The sequence below is a fragment of the Staurois parvus genome, unplaced genomic scaffold (genome assembly GCF_062004578.1).
Source record: "Staurois parvus isolate SC_StPar_1 unplaced genomic scaffold, SC_StPar_1.0 ptg000048l, whole genome shotgun sequence".
Taxonomy (NCBI): domain Eukaryota; kingdom Metazoa; phylum Chordata; class Amphibia; order Anura; family Ranidae; genus Staurois; species Staurois parvus.
Window position 1 is genome coordinate 14,891,078 of NW_028317844.1, and position 18,586 is coordinate 14,909,663.

At 40.2% G+C, this 18,586-nt stretch overlaps 1 protein-coding gene across 6 annotated transcripts in view; it reads left to right on the plus strand.

The window, feature by feature from the left end:
- The window catches only part of USP45 (ubiquitin specific peptidase 45), a 214,479-nt gene that overhangs the window by 81,431 nt on the left and 114,462 nt on the right, over positions 1–18,586 (plus strand). For all 6 annotated transcript variants that reach the window (XM_089665202.1, XM_089665204.1, XM_089665199.1 and 3 more), the window contains one exon: positions 14,049–14,188. In XM_089665202.1, the coding sequence (XP_089521328.1) occupies positions 14,049–14,188 (140 nt within the window). The remainder of the gene's footprint in view (positions 1–14,048; positions 14,189–18,586) is intronic.

Consider the following 18,586-nt stretch of genomic DNA (forward strand, 5'->3'; position numbering starts at 1 on the left):
ATGTTCAAAATAATAGCAGTGTGGAGTTCTATTAGTGAGGTCATTCATTCTTTGAAAAACAGGTGGCAATTATTGCCCTTATTTAAGGAAGGAAGGCAGCAAATGTACATACTGGTTACAGTGCATTTCTCTCTGAAATTCTGAGGAAAATGGGTCGTTCCCGACATTGTTCTGAAGAACAGCGTACCTTGATTAAAAAGTTGATTGGAGAGGGGAAAACATATAAAGAAGTGCAGAAAATGATGGGCTGCTCAGCTAAAATGATCGCAAATGCTTTAAAATGGCAACCAAAACCTGAAAGACGTGGAAGAAAGCGAAAAACTACCATTCAAATGGATAGAAGAATAGCCAAAATGGCAAGGACTCAGCCAACAATCAGCTCCAGGAAGATCAAAGAAGGTCTAAAGTTACCTGTGAGTACTGTTACAATTAGAAGATGCTTATGTGAAGCCAAGCTATCTGCAAGAAGCCCCCACAAAGTCCCACTGTTGAAAAAAAGGCATGTGCTGAAGAGGTTCCAATTTGCCAAAGAGCACATTGACTGGCCTCAAGAGAAATGGCGCAACATTTTGTGGACTGATGAAAGTAAGATTGTTCTTTTTGGGTCTAGTGGCTGGAGAAAGTTTGTCAGACGACCCCCAAACACTGAATTCAAGCCACAGTACACTGTGAAGACAGTGAAGCATGGTTGCGTAAGCATCATGATCTGGGGATGTTTCTCATACTATGGTGTTGGGCCTATTTATCACATACCAGGGATCATGGATCAGTTTGAATACATCAGAATACTTGAAGAGGTCATGCTGCCTTATGCTGAAGAGGAAATGCCCTTGAAATGGGTGTTCCAACAAGACAACGACCCCAAACACACCAGTAAACGTGCAACATCTTGGTTCCAGACCAACAAGATTGACGTTATGGAGTGGCCAGCCCTATCCCCGGATCTTAATCCAATAGAAAACTTGTGGGGTGACATCAAAAATGCAGTTTCTGAGGCAAAACCAAGAAATATAGAAGAACTGTGGAATGTAGTCCAATCATCCTGGGCTGGAATACCTGTTCACAGGTGCCAGAAGTTGGTTGACTCCATGCAACACAGATGTACAGCAGTTCTCAGAAACAGTGCTTATACAACTAAATATTAATTAAGTGATTCAAAGGAAAGCAAAATCTTCAAACATTTTTCAGTTTATATAGTGAATGTTTGAGTTTGTAAAGAAGAATACAGAAACAATTGAGTACTAGGTAGTACTGCTTAGACCTTGAAGAAGGGGACATTCCCCGAAAGCTTGTCCTCAAAATTGTATGTTAGTGCAAATAAAAAAAGTATCATGGACAGTACTCGATTGTTTCTGTCGCAAATGCACTAATACGGCTACAATCAACTTAAAGAAGAATACAAACACTGCTATTTTTTTGAACAGTCTAATATTCTTTTCTTCAATTTTTTTAGAGGAACAACACAAATTTGATCTATTTTTCTTCATGTTTTGATTTGGAATAGAATGTGTAGTGTTCCCAATGCATTTGTGTGTATGGAAATAAAAGCTATTAGAAGGATTTTGAGCTTTATTCACTTTTTTCAACACACTGCTATTATTTTGAACACAACTGTATGTGGCACATCCTTGTATGTCAGGAGTAGGATATTTTTTATTGGGGGGCGTTTCATAGTAATGGAAGAAATATACAGCTAGAATTTAAAATTTTTAAACTATTGCCAGTTTTCCTTTAATAATATAAAAAAAAATTAAGAGAAATCCATTAACATTTAGAACCAAATGAAGGCCCAAGGTGTATAATTCACCTGAATACACTGTTACAAAGCTATATCCAGTTTTATACAGTATATGCCAAAATTGCAAAACTGGTTACAGATTTGTTTTACCTCTGTCATTAAGGAATTCTAATTAATTATAATTATAAATAATTAATGTTCTTAATTATTGTGTTACTGAACAGATTTTCATACTGAGCCTCTGTTCACACTTTAAATCGCATATAAACCCCACAGGAACCACACCACATTCCTATGCAATTCACATTCCAGCGTGAACTCTTCTTTATCTTATTCTCATTTTGACCAGCCTTTTTTATATATTTATCATAGACTTTCTGTATCTGATTCCTGTTGTTTTTTTTTTTTTTAATTTAAATATTTATTAAATTTTTCATATTAATACAAAAGCCCAAAAAGGGAAACAATTCTCATACAAATAAACATTTCTAACATTTCTATCTATCCCTTACTAAAAACTCTTTTCTTTCCCAACCCACACCCCCCCCGTTTCCACCCCTCCTCCCCCCTCCTCCCCCTCTGCAGACTCTATCCCATTCTACTCTTTTGAGGCTTGTTAAATTTTTCCTTTTTTTTTTTTTTTTTTTCTTTTCTTTTGTTAACATCCTGGTTCATATTTTCCTATATTTCTCTTTCAATCCTGCTCTTTCCCATTTTTCCCATCTCCTGAAATAAACTCTCATCTTATCTTCCTGTATATGATATGATCTTTCCATTCTTCCTATCTGGTTTACTCTATTAATCCAGTCTTCCTCCTTTGGTACCTCAGCCTTCCGCCAAAACTTGGGTATCAACCCTTTCGCCGCATTCAAGAAATACCAAATACCTGAGTCTTTATATTTATTTACTGATGTCTCTACATTGTGTAGGAGGCACGTCGTTGGGTCTAACCCTATGTCAATTTCAGTTATTTCTTTAATCAATTTGACTATTATCTTCCAAAAAGCCTGGATTTTCGGACATTCCCACCATATGTGAAACATCGTGCCCATCTCTCCACACCCTCTCCAACACTTATTTGAGTTCTCCCCATTCATCTTGTGCTCTACACTGGGTGTAATGTGCCATCGTGTCACACACTTATAATTAACCTCAACCTCTCTCATACTCACATTATCGTGTATCAATCTAAACATCTTTTTCTGTCTATCTTCATCAAACCCAACTCCCATATCTCTTTCCCATTTTGTGATAAAGATTAACTTTGTGTTTGTGTCTAATTCTGTGAGTATTCTATACACTTTTGAAATACCGTGCTTCCCATCCTTTCGTGTCTCTAACAACCTTTCAAACATATTCCACTCCTGTTTTACTCTTAAGGGTTTCGGTAGATTTCCAATAAAACATTTCAATTGATGATATTTCCACTCATCTATTCTAATAAAAATATCTCCCTTATTCTCCATTAAATCTTTAAGTGGTCTCAATTCCCCCTCCACCAAAACATCTCTCAGTTGGGTATCCTCCTTTCTAAACCATCTCCCTGATATCTTATTTTTTCCCGGAGGAAAGTAATCAGTATTTGTGAGAGGCATTAATATAGAATTAAATTCCCATTTCATGTTTTTGTGTACATTGTCCCATATCCTAAGAACATTTAGAGTGTAGATACTTGTGCTTTCTTTAATTCCCCTAAACTGTGGTGGGACCCATATCATCTGGCTCAATCTAGTGCCACTAAGATCGTTTTCAATCGTTACCCAACTTTTCCCCTTATGGTTAAATGTCCAGTCATATATTCTTGCTAAAACAACTGCTTTATAGTATCTCTTGACATCTGGTAGACCCAATCCCCCTTTCTCTTTAGTCCTGCTCAATGTTTCATATGCTATTCTAGGTTTTTTATTCTTCCATATGTATCTTATTAACATTTTTTTCATTATCTTAAAGAAGGCTTCTGGGATTTTAATTGGTACCATTTGAAATCTATACAGTATTTTAGGCATAATTACCATTTTGACTAAGTTTATACGTCCTATCCAGGATGGATTTCCTCCTTCCAGTCTTTTTAAATCTTCCCTGATCTCATTTATCAAAGAGATATAGTTTAATCTATACAGATGCTTAGATGAGGCAGTGAGTTTTATTCCTAGGTATTTTATCTCTTTTTCTCTCCATATAAAGGGGAATTCTTTTTGTAGTTTTTCTTTTTCGTTCTTTGATATATTAATATTCAGGATCTCTGTTTTCGTTGGATTAATTTTTAAATTTGATAGTTCACCGTACTCCTTCAGAATCTTCATTATGTTTGGGAGAGTTATTCGGGGGTTCCCCACATAGAACAATAAATCGTCCGCAAAGGCCGCTACTCTGTGTTCTATAGATTCTATCTGAATTCCCTTTACCGATCCGCTATTTCTTATTGTTGACAACAAAGGTTCGAGTGACAATACATATAGCAGGGGGGATAGTGGGCAGCCTTGTCTTGTACCATTGGACATTCCAATGGGTTCTGATCTCTCCCCATTGACCGTGATGATTGCAGTAGGCTCCCTATATAATTTACTTATCCACTCTCGCATTCTATCGCCTATCCCCAGCACTTTTAAGTTGTCCATCATAAAGCCCCAGTCCACTCTATCAAATGCTTTCTCTGCATCAATTGACAAGAGCACTACCGGGGCTTTCCCTTTTCTACTTTTCTGAATAAGCATGAGGGTTCTCAAGCCGTTATCTCTACCTTCTCTCCCCGGTACAAAGCCCACCTGATCTCCATGTATCCATTCAGGCATCAAGTCCCTCAACCTGTTTGCTAACACCTTTGCATACAATTTAGTGTCAGTGTTCAATAATGAGATAGGTCTGTAGCTGGAGCACTGAGATGGATCTTTTCCCTCCTTATGAATAAGCACTACATGGGCCTGTAGGGATTCTCTCCTCACTTCCATCCCACCTCCCAGAGCATTCATATATTTCTCCAGTTTGGGTAGCAGTACTTCACTAAATTTCTTATAGTACTTAACTGTATAACCATCCGGGCCTGGGCTTTTCCCCCCCCCTGTGCTTTTTAATGCTGTTTTGATTTCTTCCTGGGAAATTTCTGCGTCTAGGGAGTTCAACTGTGCTTCACTTAGTTTTGGTAATCCCGCATTTTTTAAGTATGTCATCTTTTTGTTATTAATTACCTCTTGCGTTTGTTTTAGAGGGCCTTGGGGACTAATATTATATAACTTTTTGTAATACTCCGTAAACACTTTAATAATCTCTTTATTTGAGTGGACCAACTCCCCCTTTGAGCTTTTTATCTTTTCTATATAGTTCCTATTTTTCTTTTTATTCAAAGCTCTCATTAGATATCTTCCTGGTCTGTCTCCCCATCTATATCTCTCATTCAAAACCCTGTTGTATACTCTTCTCTTCTCCTCATCCATCAACCTCTCTAGTTCATCTTTTTTATCCAATAACTTCTGTCTCGTATCTTTTGTTATTTTCTTCTTATGTATCTGCTCTAAATCCAATATTTCTTTTAATAGCCCACTGACCCTCTCTCTTCTTTCCTTTTTCTTCCTTGCTCCTGCCGCTATCAAGATTCCTCTTATGAATACCTTATGGCTTTCCCAGACTGTGGCTATCGATACTTCCTCTGATTCGTTCTCCTTAAAGTATACCTTAATCTCCTTCTCGATTTTCTGAACTACCTCCTCATCCAGAAGAAGAACCTCATTTAACCTCCACCCTAGTCCTCCAGTCCACCTTCTTCCCCATCCCATTTTCATTACGACCGGAGCATGATCCGAGAACGTCCTTGTCTCTATGTCAATTTTAACCAGGTGATCTATAAGTTGATGGTCTATTAAGATGTAATCTAATCTCGAGTATATCTCATGTGCATTAGAGAAGAAGGTATAGTCTCTGTCTTTCATATGCGTTATTCTCCAGGTATCCACTAGTTGACATTCATGCATCACTTTCTTCAAGACTCTCAGAGACCTACTCCCCTCTCTCTGCACAGAAGAGGTATTATCCCTTTGTGGGTCCATACAGAAATTTAGGTCTCCAGCTACTATCAAACGCCCTTTTTTGAATTCCATTAATTTTTTCAACAGACCCTTCATATATATCTCCGGGTTTTTATTAGGGCAGTATATATTGGCTAAAGTACACTCTATCCCCTGAAGTCTACCTTTTAGGAATAAAAACCTCCCCTCCGGGTCGGTTCTTCTATCCTCCAGCTCAAATCTTATATTCTTTGCCAAACCTATTGCAACCCCTTTTGCTCTTTTAATTGGAGAATCTGCATAATACCATATTGGGTAGTATTTGGATTTTAATTTCACGTTTGCCTCTATCTCAAAATGCGTCTCCTGTAAAAATACCACTGACGTCGCCCTATGATGTAACTCATTAAACAACCTAAATCTCTTCCCTGGACAACTCAGCCCATTCACATTATAAGTTATAAACTGTATCTCTTCCATCTTTCCCTTTTAACTCCATCTCTCTTCTAGATTGCCTCTTCCTCTTTATCCCTTCTGTCATGCAGAATATTAACCCAATACCTCCTCCCCTCCCTCCCACCCAGCTCCCGTCCCACCCAACTCCTCTCCCCTCCCCCCTCCCACCCATTTTCCCAACCCACCCCCCTTCCTCCCCTCCCCACACTCCCTCCCACAAAACCTCCATCTCCCACCCCCACCTCCCACCCCTCTCTCCCTCTCTTTTTTTTCCCCTTCCCCTTTTTAGGCATATGAACTGCCTACAAATCATTTGTGGAACTATTTCCACCATTGATTTAAGACTTAGGGCGTGATCTCCGCCCATGAACAGCTCACCTCTCCACTGACCCCCCCCCCCAGATCACCTCTCTCTATTATCTAGACTCAGCGAGAATCTTTACTTCCCTCCCTTAATCGAAGCCTCCAGGGGGACCTCAACCTTCGGAGGGGAGAAACCAGGGGCGAGAAAGGAAAAAGAGAGAGAAGAAGACAAAAAAAAAACAAAAAAAAAAAAAAAAAAAAAAAAAACATATTTTCTACTTAGTTCTCCCTCCTCTCCCTTCCCAGCCCCGGGGCCCCCCTACCCCCTACATGCTGCCAGTCCTCTTTTCTGGTGTCATCTATATTTCCTTTATCTTCTTCCTCTTCTTCCCACCCAGCTATTTCCATTCTTTGCAAGTCCAGTCTATCACAAAAGTCCCTTAGATCCTCAGGAAATCTCAAATAAGCTGTGACCCCGTTTTTCCAACCGATCAGAGATACTGAGGTACCCCATCGATACTGCACATTCTGTTTTCTCATTTGCTCCAACAGGGGTCTCAGGGATCTCCTTCTCCATAGGGTCTCTGCTGTTAAGTCCGCATAAATTTGGATAGTCAATTCTCCATATTTAATTAATGATCTTCCCTTGGTCTTCTTCCAAATCTCATCTTTGACCCCAAATTTTTGAAACTGGACAATTATGTCTCTCGGTCTTTCCTTCTCAGTAGCCTGTTTGAATTTTCCTATTCTAAACACTCCGTCTAACTTGATCCCGTCTGTTTCAGGTCTATCTCTTATAGTGTTTAGGATTTTTTTAACTAATTCATATAGTCTTTCCCCTTTTGCAGTCTCCGGGATTCCTCGTACTCTAAGGTTACACCTTCTTTCTTTATTTTCTTGAACTTCCATCCTATAGATCAGTTTTTTCTGGTTGGTTTCCAATTGGGTTATTTTTTTCCTTAGATTATCTATATTTTGGGCCTGGGTTTTAACTTTCTCCTCTGTTTCTTCCACTCTTGATAGCAGATGCCTTAAATCATTTCGAATAGCTGTCGTTTCCTGTTTTATTGTTCTTTCCAAATTTTGAAACATTTCTATCATCTCCTTCCTATTTGGTACTTGTAGTTCGCCATCAGATTCTTTTTTTCCCAAACCATCCACTGTTTGTTGACTATAGCTGTTATTCATGCCCAATGATAATCTAGGACTATTTCCTGAACTAGTGTCCAATTCCCCTTTTGCGCTTGCACCTTGGGCCCTTTCTGGCGTAGTATTTCCATATGATGTAAATTTCTTTATTGTTCCTGTTTGAGACCCTTTGAGCCCTGCTCCCTTGGGACCTTTATTCTTCATATCTTCTGTAAATCTTGATAGGCTTGCTATTATTTGTATATATTTTATTCTCCTAGGACACCTGGGCCTCCCCTCTTCTTCTTCTTCTAACCCCTAGGAATCCTCCCCTCCTTCACCCCTTGCTTTCCTATATCGTTCAGGGGACCACAACACAGTAAGCCCCCAACAGTTCACACTCACCCTTCCCTTCTCAGGACGGTGGCTCCAGGCTTGTGTGGATAGTCTTCACTGCTGCTCAGTCCTGGGGGGGGGGGGATTCCTCTGGGCTTCCGATGCTGTATTTCTTTCTTTCTCCTTAGGGTTCATTCCAGGGAAGCAGGGTGGGTTTTCTGATATTCATAGGTCTCCCTGACCCAGGATCGGACAGCTTGCCGGGGGGTTGCAGGCGACTATGAGCCAGCGGCTCCCTCTCACGTCAGGAAGCCTGCCGGCTTCCTCTTTCCCCCAAAGGTCCTCTGCGACTGGCCTCGTACTCCCGTAGCGAACCCTCACCTCTCTGCAACACGATTCTCCCACTCAGATAGCACCGGGGAAACCGGCATGTCCCTGGAGCCTCAGACCAGTTCTCATCTTCAGCTCTGTGGGTTAAGCTCTCCAGCCCTCCAGACTCCAGTAGCTCATTCCTAGTGAGGGTCACTGGCTGAGTCGGGAAGCCAGATCCAGCAAGGAGCTAGTGCCACTCGCTCCCCACAACCGCCCTACTCAGAGTCCTCCCTCTTTCCTTCAAGCAGTCTTGGGGCTTAGTCCGGCGTCTCCCTTCGCCTGTCAGATTACCGGCCGGCGTCTCTGTTTCCCAGAGCTCCTTTGCGGCCACCAGCTTGCTCACGCCGCACTGTTCCGTTTCCCTGGCAACCCGATAGCTGCACTCGGATCCCCGCGGCTTGTTCGCCTCCCGGAGATCCGTGTCCGCTCTCCTCACCCTTCACTGCGCTGGCTGCTCCCCCTTTGGAGACCTCCTCGATCAGGTAGGGGTCCACACTTCACACCATGAGGGATCTTGGGCTGGTCAGCTTAGAGGTTTATCGGAGAGCACTCACATCGTGCTCTCCGTTGCCGCCATGTTTGGGCTCCGCCCCCCTGCATGCATTCTCCCATCTGATTCCTGTTGTATCCTTTTTCTAAAAGCTTTTTTTTCTCCACCTCTTCTTTGGTGGCATTGTCATCATCCTTTACCCAGCCTCTTCTTAAAAGATAAGTTCACCTTCGGAACATGTTACATGTTCCACCCATATTTAGGGTGGAACCAATTATGTATTTTGGTTTTGTTCTGCCCTAGGCAAGAATAAAATTGGGCGCCCCCCCAAGAGTAAAATCGGGTGCCCCCCACCATCTGAATTTGTCCCACGCCAGCCACAGTATACCATTTGGTGCCAAATTATGGTACCTAAAAATCTCCATTGGCAACATTTTAAAAGCCTTTACAAGTTACCAGTTTAGAGTTACACAGGAGGTCTGGTGCTAGAATTTTTACTCTCTCTCTCTGACATTCATGGCAGTACCTCACATGTGTGCTGCGATCTCCATTTACATATGCGTGAGGGATCTATGTGCGTGTGAGCATGGGTGAATGGGGGTGCTTTAATTTTTTTTTTTTGCTAATTTATTATTTCTTTAACTTTTTTTTGTACACTGTACCTTTTTAACTTTTTTTTTTATAAACTTTATTTCTATTACAAGGGATGAACAACATCCCATGTGATAGCATGGGCCATGACAGTTCCTGTTTACGGAGAGATCTAGGGTCTATTAGACCCCAAATCTCTCCTCTGGCCTCCTAATGCATGCGATCAGACACAAATCATTTTGATCGTTTGCATTGGGACTGCATGGTAGAGCCTGGTAAAGGCGCCGGAGGTAGGAGGGGGAGGGACGCCCTTCCGCCATCTGTAAAAGTAATCCAGCGGCTTGTTAGCCCCCAGATTGCTTTTATCTTGTGCAAAATAAGATCGAGAGGGAGAGCGATAGGAGAAGAGGGAGAGAGAGGAGAAGAGAGAGGGGGAAGAAGAGAAAGAGGGGAGAGAGGAGAAGAGAGGGGGGAGAGGAAAAAGAGGAGAAGAGGGAGAGAGAGAGGGAGAAGAGGAAGAGAGAGAGAGAGAGAGGGGGGGAAAGAGAGAGAGGGGGAGGAGAGAGAAAGGGGGGAGAAGAGCGAGAAGGGGGGGGGAGAGGGGGGAAGAGAGAGATAGAGGGGGGAGAAGAGAGGGAGAGGGGAGAGAAAATCAAATAAAGTTGTTTCTCTGTCATTGAAAGATAAACTCTTTTAACTTCTCTAGAGTAACATTCCACATCAAAATTATGTCATTTATATATCTAGCATAGAGAACAAGGTTCAATAATTCACAACCCATATGTACATAGGTCAGCAATACCAGGGTGAACCTGGCTCCCATAGCTGTCCCCAAATCTGTGTATAAAATCTATCCCTAAATACAAAATAATTATGTGTAAGTACAAACTGAATAAATTCATGTCTGGAACTTTTGAGAACAGAACTCTACTGCCTGTAAACAATGTTCATGCCTGATTGGTGTGTATAGAGTAGATACGTTCAAATTACAAGTGGGAACCCAATATCCCATGTATCCTTTAACAAATTTTTACTGTGGCTGTATGAAAAAGGCTAATTCCATCACTATTGGCTGTAAGAAAAAGTCAATATATCATCCCAAGTTGCCTGGTCAGACTATTAATACCAGCTGAAATTGGCCTACCCCATAGCTCATTTGCTATTTTTGTAAACTGAAGGTGGGTTGTTTGGGTTCTAATAGCTCAACTTTATACATTTCAGCTGGATCACCTTTCAGTTTTGTAGAGGTTTCTGGATCAGGTAATAGTTTATATGCATTATCCTGTATTACAAGCCCACCTCAGCCTGCCAAATAATTACATTATTATTTTTCATCTAAAATACATGCCGGTAGACTAATTGTTCCTGTCTAAATTGGCCCTAGTATGTGTATGTATGAATGTGAGTTAGGGATCTTAGATTGTATGCTCATTGAGGTTTAGAGACTGATGTAAATGTACAATATATATAAAGCTCTGCGTAATTTGACAGCACTATATAGGTACCTGTAATCAATTAAACAAATCTTACATCGCTTTCTATTCTTCCACTTGTAAGATGACTCTGTCTTTATTTTAATTTTTACACATTTTAATCGGATCTGAATATAGTATTTGATATAAGTTATAAAAACCACCTTATACTTAAAAAAACAAATGTGCCTTATATCGTCTGGCTTAGTGCAGACCCGTAGTTATAATTGACAACCAGCGAGCTGCACACTGAGCACAGTTGGGCACTGCATGAGTTATTCTTGATATATAACCATGACTGCTTAACTCGTAGGGGATTAAAGAAAGATTTGGTGTAACACTTGGTTTATGGGAAGTTATTTGTTTAGGTTATTTTACCATTGATATGCCAGGCTTTGTAGTGGGTGGCAAATTATGTCCTTTATTTCCCATCCTTGGCACCATGTACAGTTCATAGAAGATTAGTCCTAGATACTGACTAGTTTTGTGTTTATGTATGTGTATATGTACAGTATATAGACATACTGTGTGTATGTGTATATATACAGTATATATATTTATATATATATATATATATATATATATATATATATATATAGTGTATATGTAGATACATATTTAGATTTGACTTTATTGTTAGCCCCTAAAGTAAAGTCCCAGCTAAAGCCTACCTAGTCTTAAAAATGCCCCCCAACACCTATACTAATTAACCTTTGTAAAAAACATATATACCTACCTATTTTCAGCCCGCTCTGGTCCAGTCACGTGATACCCTGTGTCACCCAGTGGCGGCTTCAGGGGAGTGGCGAGAGCGCCCAACAACAACTGTGAAAACGATGAGTGATGACGTTAACGCTGGCTGACACAGGGGAGTTGGATCATGTGACTGGAGAGAGTTGAAAATAGATAAGTATATGAATCTTTTTATAACACAGCTTAGTTAGTATAGCTGTTAGCATTTTTAAGACTATTTAGACTGGCTGTGTCTCAATACTGTAATGTATCTCTGGCACATTTAAGGGTTAAAACAAAACAAGGAAAGAGAAGGCGCACCAGCCTATGCATTACCTGAGAAGTAACTTTTATTGAATCCAAAGTAGATATATACTCACAAACAACTGTAGTGTCACAAGCATATCAAAGTCCAAAGCAACCAAAACACCAGGTCAGCTTCCAAGCGCAAGAAGACCCTCAAGTGGCTGATGCATTTTGAAGGGCGATCCCCTCCCTCAAAGCCCTGAGGGTTGAAGGTTGCCTAGTTGTATACAATACACATATATCTAAAAGCATACTTGCAGTTTGCAGTTGCAAATGTATAAAGCCTGAAGAATTTATGTAATTTATCCAGAAAGTTTGCACCTTAATAACTAGTGAAATGCAGGCCATAAAGGGTTCGTTTATCAGCCAAATTTTTGTCCGAAAAATGAAACATCGTTCGTTCTGTTAACCGATGTTGCCACCGATGATTGAGAAAATTGGCCGTTTTTCATGAATTTTCCAGCATGACTGATAAACAAAATGAGGAGGAATCGCAAAAATCGGCCGAGCCATTGCCTCATTAACAGTGAGAAAATGGGCCAATTATTCTTTCAGACGAAAAATGGGCCGATAAACCGTCTATGGCCTGCATTAGCCAATAAAGGATATTACCTAGGCAGCCCATAGATGAGTCATTTTTGTTTAACCAGTGGGTTGAACGAAAAAAGGGTTCTTTTCCCCCATCCACACACTCCTTGTGAATAGGGGAATCCTCCATGCTGAGCTATTGTGTTCTGACAGTGGGGAGCGTTTCCCGCCATCAGAATACACTGATCAACGCTGCCTGCTTTAGTTCCAATAGGGTGGCTGTAGAGAAATCAGTCGATAGATTGACTTCTGCATAACCACATTATCTATACATGAATCAATATTAGGGCAGTCCCTGCTGAACCAATTTTGATCCATGTTTGGTTGACTTTAAATTCCAAACTTTCTGCATTTATCTTTGGCCAACATGATATAATACTCTACTACAAGAAGAGTTGCATCAGAAACCATGCATTATATTCATTGGGCCATTTAAGTGTCACTTCTTTTGAATTTTTTTTTTTTCTTTACAGATCCCTAAAAGGTCTCTCTGCTTCCATTTCCATCACAGGCAGTTGCTGGCTCTTATGCAGGGCATATTAGCAACAGGTTTCTAGGCAGGTGTGTTTACAAATTTATCATTAACAAAAAATACTAATTTAGAAAAGGAAATACTGGGAAGAATTGTAGAGCATAGGTGAATTTCAAACAAAGTTTGAACCTTTTGTATCTATAGAGTTGTCTTATACCAAAAGCTTTTTTTCTCCTGTTTTTGATCTTATTTTTTATTTTAGCTTGACAACCAACAATTTCAGTGTGAAAGAGTGTACAGTACATACTTTGTAATCCATTGTTCCTAAGTTTCTAAATTCTCTCTTTATTTATTGGTGTACATGAATTTTGCATGTTTTCTATTTGACTAAATGCAGAAAAGTACTGATGTACTTTATATGTAACTTGTATGGCTTAGAATGTTCCTGAGAATCATCTAACATAGTACATTTAAGATTGCTTAATTTGTAGTAAACCATAGCTCTATATGCTCATCTAGGCCCTGTTCATATATCGCTTAGAGATTTAAATAGTGCAATTCATACAGAGAATTATGTGTTGCACAGCCCTATGCACACTTGCCACTCCAAAGAAGCTCATGTACAAAATTTGGTCCATTTTGCACTCATGTTGTGCACGAGACATTTTCAGAAAAATTGCGCCGCATTTGGAGTTCCATTCAAGATGCCAGTCAGGATGAATGGCACCCAAATGTACATTTTGGAATCACGGGCAGAACTGGGCCTAAAAAAAAAAGTTGGAAAATTGGTTCTTTGTTCTCCACCTCTGCCAGTGCACAGTGGGGGAATTTATCAGTACTAGAGTAGGTAGACTCTGGAGCAGCTGTGCATGGCAACCAATCAGGTTCTATCATCAGCTTGTTCAGTTAAGATGTGAAAATGAAAGATTGGTGCTGATTGGTTGCCATGCATAGCTGTTCCAGTCTTAGTAAATTACCCTCAATATTTTTCCTGATGTAAATTTTTTTCATATTTTTTTTATATTCATGTCTTTAGTGATTAAAAATAAATCATTTTTATTTCCAGGGTGTTCATTAAAGGTTATTTGCCTTCGTGAACAAAGTAGTGAAGAGGTTAAGAAGAGCACTTCCCTGAATAGCACATCAGTCCCTGTGAAAGGCATAACAAATCTGGGAAACACCTGTTTCTTCAATGCAATCATGCAGGTATGGTATTCTGCATATATCACTGATTGAAAGTGTCTGCATAAAGAATAATGTTTATAAAACAGTCTTGTTTTATTTGCAGTCCTTACCATCAATCAAATTGTTTGCTTATTTTTAGCCTGTCCAGAGCTCCCTAAAAAGAAGTCAGCCAGTGTTGTTTCTAGGGGCAGGGAAAGTGCCCATATATTATATACTGTACTGTTTTTTATAAAGGTATTTCTTAATTAGCTGCTTAAGTGAATTTAATGTCAGTGTAAATTTTTTCTTATGGAAACCATTTTCTGACTTAAAAGCATGCTAACTTCATGGCAGTGAAACACCTGTCAGAATCACTGAGAATAAGACAACTGAGAAAAGAAGTAGTAACCAACAGTAAGTCAGACAAGAGGCTCAGTTCACAGGTTGAATATTTATAGACCCTGGCTAATAGGCTGGTACCTTCAGGTGAATGGACACCAGCAAGCTTTTGATTACTCTTTTGCTAGTGTTCTAAAGTGAGGGACCTCTTCTCCCCTATGGAGAAATCACTCTTGGATAACTAGTTTAATATTTTATTTCAAATCTTCAATCAACTCTTTACTTCTTCCAGTGCAAAAACAAAAGTAGGTCATCCAGATCAGTGTAACCTCAATCAAACCTTGTAAACCGTACCTGGACCCTGCACAGTGGGGACAGTCTGTAATGTTGCTGGATCCGGCATAGCTGCTCACTTTGGCAGGTTTCAGGTTAGGAAGGAGTGTTCCAATATCTCACAGTCCAAGAACATGGTTACCAGATGAATCCAAGCTCTCCAACAACATCCTGGAGCTCAGGGCGACAAAGGTGACTCTTCACAATCGGCCCCCCCTTCTCCAGAGACAACACTGAAGCTGTTGAATATTAGGAATCATGCAGCCTTGAAGGAAGCAAGCTACATTATATCATGGCAGAAAAAACATTGTCCAGCAAACTCTGCTGTTCACATCCCAGGACTGGACAACTGGAAGGCAGATTAACTAAGCCATTGCTGCCTGAACCAAGGACAATGAGCTTTTCGCCCCAACATCTTCAGCCTGAAATGTCAGGAATGTGGATGTCCTGGCCTCCAGATTCAACACATAGTTACCTTTTTTAAGGCAGAACCACAGATTCTCTAGCATTGGTATTGGATGCTCTGAAAGTTCCCTGGACTCAGTTCAGGCTAATCTATGGCTTTCCTCCAGTGCACATTCAACCTCAACTGCTCAGAAGAAGAGAGAAAGTGAAGAAATCAAAGATTCCATTGCACCACACTGTCCCAGAAGAGCCTGGTACACAGATATTCTTAGACTGCTAGGAGATGATCCCTTCCCAACAGGCCAGACCTGCCCAATCCATCCTGCTTCTCAGTGACTAGCTTTAATGTTATGGCTGTTAAAGCCCAAGTCTTAAAAGACATGAGTCTGTCGTTTTTATAATGCTAAAAGCAAAAAAAGCCACCTCCACAAAGATCTGCTATCATACCTTGAAATCTTTTTTTTTGCCTGTTGGTAGAACTTCACTTGGCACTCTGAACGGACAGGTTTCAGGATTGACAATTTTAATCCAAAAGCCTCTGGCCTTGCTATCCTTTTTCAAAACCTTCATGCAAGCTATTTCTCATATCAGGACCCCCTTGCAGCACTTTTTATTTCATTTAAATCTTAATCTGGTTCTCCCTGCCCTGCAGAAAACCCCCTTTGAACTCATAAGGGAAATCCTCTTAAATGAACTCTCTGGCAAAGTAGCTTTCTTAGTTGCTATTATGTTCACTAGATGTGTCTCTGAGCTAGCTAGCTCCTTCTATTGTAGGAAGCTATTCCGCACCCTTCACAAAGACAGTGTAGTCTTATGCACAATAAATCAAACCCAGTTCAATAAGCACAACCTCAGTGCACCCACATAAATCAATAACACTACTTAAAGTATAACTAAAGGCAAAACTTTATTTTTTTTGTTTCCCACAGCGTGAAGATGAATTATAACACCTAAGGTTTTTATTGTCTGCACCCCCGTTAGGGAGATTCATCTTCTCTATTTGTCCTGTTTTATTATCATTGAAAGTGAAATTAAAGAAAATCCCAAATTTTGGGTTGACCCCTGAAAAGTAATAAAGATGAAATTTTTTTAATGGTGACCTGGGGGTCCCCAAGGAATTCCCTTAATTTTTGGGGATTATCTCTCACTTCCTGTTTTGGCTATGGGATAGGATGTGAAGGTCATCTGCCTAATGGGATACACATAGTTAAAAATAAACTGACAGGGGTTATAACCCTCCCTTACTCTATCCAAAATAACAAAAATGACCTATAGTTCTACTTTAATAAATAAAGTGTTGCTTGCCCAAACACTGTGTAAGTGGTTTCACAACACCTCATAAAGATAAACTTTATGTGCACTATATTTATTTGTTAAGTGTTATGTGCAAAGCTATCCCTCTTCCTTATGGTAGTATTAGTATTCCACCAAAATGAAGACATCATACTTCCATCCTTGTGCACCACTTCAAAGCACCCAAAGGAAATTGCTGTTCACTGCCTGGACATGATCAGAGCCATCAAAGTCTACCTCAAAGCTACGACTTCTGTCAGGAAGATGGACTCCCTATTCCTCCTAATCTTAGGACCTTGGCATAGACAGCCTGCTTCCAAATTGGCCAGATGGCTTAGACAATCAATCTAGGCCTGTTGGCACAGTTCTTTTTGAACGTTTGTGGCCCACTGTTTTAATTCATTACCGGGGGATGTCTCCGGGTCTTTTAATATTAAGCCTGTGTTCTGTACTGTACAAATAGGATAAAAGGAATTTTTATTTGCCTGTAAATTTCATATCTTGGAGTACAGTACAGGTCATCGGCCACCATCTCTTCCAATCCTGTGTTATTCTACATTGCTTGCTGCAAAACTAGGGAATTGCGAGTGGGGTAAGGTTATATTCAAAAGACTGCAAGTGTCCAAACACCTGACTGTACCAGCATTTAACCCAGGGTCTATAAATATTCAGCCTGTGTCCTGTACTGTACTTCAAGATGGAATTTGCAGATTTGTAAAAACTGCCTGTGTGTTAGCTTTGTTAATAAAGCTTAATGTCCGCTTCCAGGAGACAGGTCTTATGCTTGAAGTGGGACTATATTCACATATATACGTCAGCACTGTGATCTCTCAGAGCTCCCCACCAGCTGCTGACACCTTCAGCCCTATGGCTTCCGAGTATCGATCCCCAGATGTTTTAAGTGGCTGGGCCAAGATGATGTCACTGTTTCGCAGGTGTGGGAGTGCAGTTAGCTCGGCATTGCCAGAATTCTGCACTGAGCTGCACGTGCACAGCTCAGTGTACAGTGACGGACAAGCAGGTAAGTAACTTTAATGCAGAAGAGAAATGGTATGTCTCTTCTACATTCAAAATCTTGTTTGTTCGCCAGTTTTTATTCTTGTCAATAAAGCTCCACTTTAATGGAAAACTGAAAAAATGGTTATATAAAAACTATACCTCAAGATAACCTAATATTTATAGTATTTATTTTCTGCATTGTTTTGTTCATTATTTTTAATTTAAAATAATTCATTCCAGTGTTTTGGAACACTGTCTTTTTGTAACAACATAGACCTTTACCTCAGAAGGCTTATCACAGCAAACAAAAATACACATCCACAAAACAACAATGCTTCTTTTCAAATCAGTTTAGTGCAGTGTATATTCAGCGTGCCACACAAACAAGTGCATCGTTTCAGAACTACTAGGTGTCTCTTCATCTGGTAAAGTGTCACTTTGCTGGCTGAAGAGACCCCTGGTGGTTCAGAAACATTACACTTTTCTGCTGAATATGGGTCAATAAAGATTGCTTTAAGATGTGCTGGGAAAATATTCTTATTATCTCCTATTATGTTGCATCTATGTCCAGTGGAGCATGGTCAGATATCAGCCCGAATTTTCTTTAATAAGAAAATACCAGAGCAAGTCTAAGGCCTACTTAACTGCCAAGCATTCTTGTTCTGTATAGCACTGTCTCTCACAGCCATGGTTCCTGCTGTGAGACCATGAGATGCTCCTATTCCCATGTCAGAGGTGTCCTTCAGCAAAACAATTTTTTTGAGAAGCCAAGAGTTACCAGGAAAGGATATTTGCACGGTGCCAACTTGAGCTCTAGAAAGACCATTTAAGTATCTGCATTTAAATTGACCATGACTGATTTTGACCCCTAGTCAGATGCATCAAAGGAGCTTGTTATAAAAGAAAGTGTATGCTTTGACTATAGAACTCCTTTAGGGATTAGATTAAAGGGTGTAATAAATGGCCGCAAACTGTCTGTAGTACCTGTGACAGTAGGCAGGTAAAATCACCTGGTTGCGTCCAGGATGGCAGGTACATTTTTCCGAGATTCAGGCTCTATGTGGAGTTCCA